This window comes from Alnus glutinosa, chromosome 2 (genome assembly GCF_958979055.1).
Source record: "Alnus glutinosa chromosome 2, dhAlnGlut1.1, whole genome shotgun sequence".
NCBI classification, from domain to species: Eukaryota; Viridiplantae; Streptophyta; class Magnoliopsida; order Fagales; family Betulaceae; genus Alnus; species Alnus glutinosa.
The window spans coordinates 23,408,245-23,410,320 of NC_084887.1; the positions used below are offsets into that span (position 1 = coordinate 23,408,245).

Sequence of the window (2,076 nt, forward strand, 5' to 3'; positions counted from 1 at the left end):
AAATAACGATTTTTAAAATATGCGATTTGAACAATATAAATTGATTTTTAAAAACACAATTAAGCGTTTGACAAAATAAAATTTTAACTTTTAAAATCACAAATTATCCTTTAAAATTCTTCATTATTAAAAAATACCCTTTTACCAACCCACGGAGAGAAGGAAGGTGATTCATGTTGCACTTCAAAGGTCAAACACTAGAGCCAAGTCCAAGTCCATGAACCCAACTTCCTTCCAACGCAAACGGCATTGACCCCTCTCTCTCTCTCTCTCTCTCTCTCTCTCTCTCAATATATATATATATTTATAGACGTATAGAGGGACACTCAATTTCAAACCCATCTTCTTTCTGCTTTCATATATGGCTTCCTCTCCCACAAGCAAGATTACGATGAAGGCTTCAAAATCCATAGCTGATGTGGCGTCATGGTATTGTGCCGTAGTCTTGTTAGGCTTAATCCTGTTGGCATCTATCAGGGAGAATTCCGTCGCAGATGAACCTGTGAGAGGGAACAAGTTCTCGGAGCGGCCCTGCGACGAAATCTATGTGGTCGGAGAGGGCGAGACCCTCCACACCATCAGCGACAAGTGCGGCGACCCATATATCGTGGAGCGCAACCCGCATATCCATGACCCCGATGATGTGTTTCCTGGACTGGTCATCAAGATCACTCCCTCCAAGTCCATGTCCAGGAAGCTCTTGAGGTAGTTTATAGAAAATTGTTTTCCTTTTTCCCCTTTCCCAATACCAGGATGTAACATATATATATATAGACAAGGTTTCATGGGTTATATATTACAAGCTTAATTGTTTGATTCAAAGAAATAATTTCCAAATGAGTTGAAGCTTTTGTAATTTGTCTGTACTTCTTCGTCTTCACATGCCCTTAGATGTTATGATGGTGTCGCCAATAATTCGTGGCTAACAGCTAGCTGCATGCTTTGCCTTCCTTTGAAGCTTGTTCTTGATGAGGAAAAAGAAAAAAAGTTTTTTTTTTTTAAAGATATTTGAAAAGAAAATTACATTAAATTAAAACTGGACAACCCAAAATAAACACTAAGAACGTAAATATGCGGAGACAATACTTTCGAAGATACGGACCTAATGATTCATGATACGGATGTCTAGAACCCAAGTTTCCAGTTAAGGTGGTTAAATGTGGTGTATATAAAGTTGGAGAAATGATCCCTACACTCATTTCTCACAACAGCCACACAACAAGTTGACGTGGCTGGTAATATTTTATTATTTTTTTACAAAAAAAAAAGAAAAGAAAACAAAAAAAATAATAAAATATTACCAGCCACGTCAGCTTGTTGTGGGGCTGTTGTGAGAAATGAGTGTAGGGATCATTTCTCATAAAGTCCAAAGGACCCAAACATCGGTTGCGTAATAATTACAAGAAAAACAGAGAAACTACATAAAACAAAAGTGGAAAAATAAAAACTACACTTTTTGTTTTTAGGTAGTGTTTTTTTTTTTTTTTTTTTTAATCGGTAATCACCAAGTAAAATTTGGTCCTACTTTTTGGAATTAGGTAATATCGTTTGTTAGGTTTTTTAATACACAAATAACTTCTTATTCATTTGTTTGTTGGTAATCCTCACAATAAGAAGAATGATGCCTTAAGAAAGATTAATGAATAAACAAAAGCTTCTCTCAAAAAAAAAAAAAAAAATGTATAAACAAAAGCTGAAAAGTTGTACCCAATAAAATAAATTAAGAAATAAAAAAACAGTATGGCAGTTGGGAGAAATTGTAGTTCTTAGCTCTCTCATAAGCCGATAAGACACGTGTAGGGGATAAAAGATAGAACCTTTTTTTTTTTTTTTTTTTTTTTTTTTTTTCGATGAGTTTTATATTGTCCTTTTGTATATAGTGTAACAGATGATTACATGTGGCCCATATGTCTTTTTCTTATAAACTACAATTATGTTGTGTAACGCCAATGTTGTGGTTGACCCCTGACCTAATTTCATTTTTCAATTGATTGAATATCATTTATTTATTTTACTGGGATTTTAATTTGTTTTATTATGTCACATTTTATATATGCCATGTACCTCTGGTGGGAC

General features: G+C 34.3%; 1 protein-coding gene across 1 annotated transcript; it reads left to right on the forward strand.

Annotated features, from left to right (window-relative positions):
- The first annotated feature begins 317 nt into the window (after window positions 1–317).
- On the forward strand, window positions 318–957 carry LOC133861172 (uncharacterized). The gene has a single exon (XM_062296891.1). The coding sequence runs from the start codon at window positions 362–364 to the stop codon at window positions 707–709; it is 348 nt and encodes a 115-aa protein (XP_062152875.1). The 5' UTR covers window positions 318–361; the 3' UTR covers window positions 710–957.
- The last annotated feature ends 1,119 nt before the right edge of the window (window positions 958–2,076 follow it).

Excerpts from the sequence above, each read along its gene's own strand:
- LOC133861172 (XM_062296891.1), top strand. The coding sequence starts at position 362 with ATGGCTTCCTCTCCCACAAGCAAGATTACGATGAAGGCTTCAAAATCC.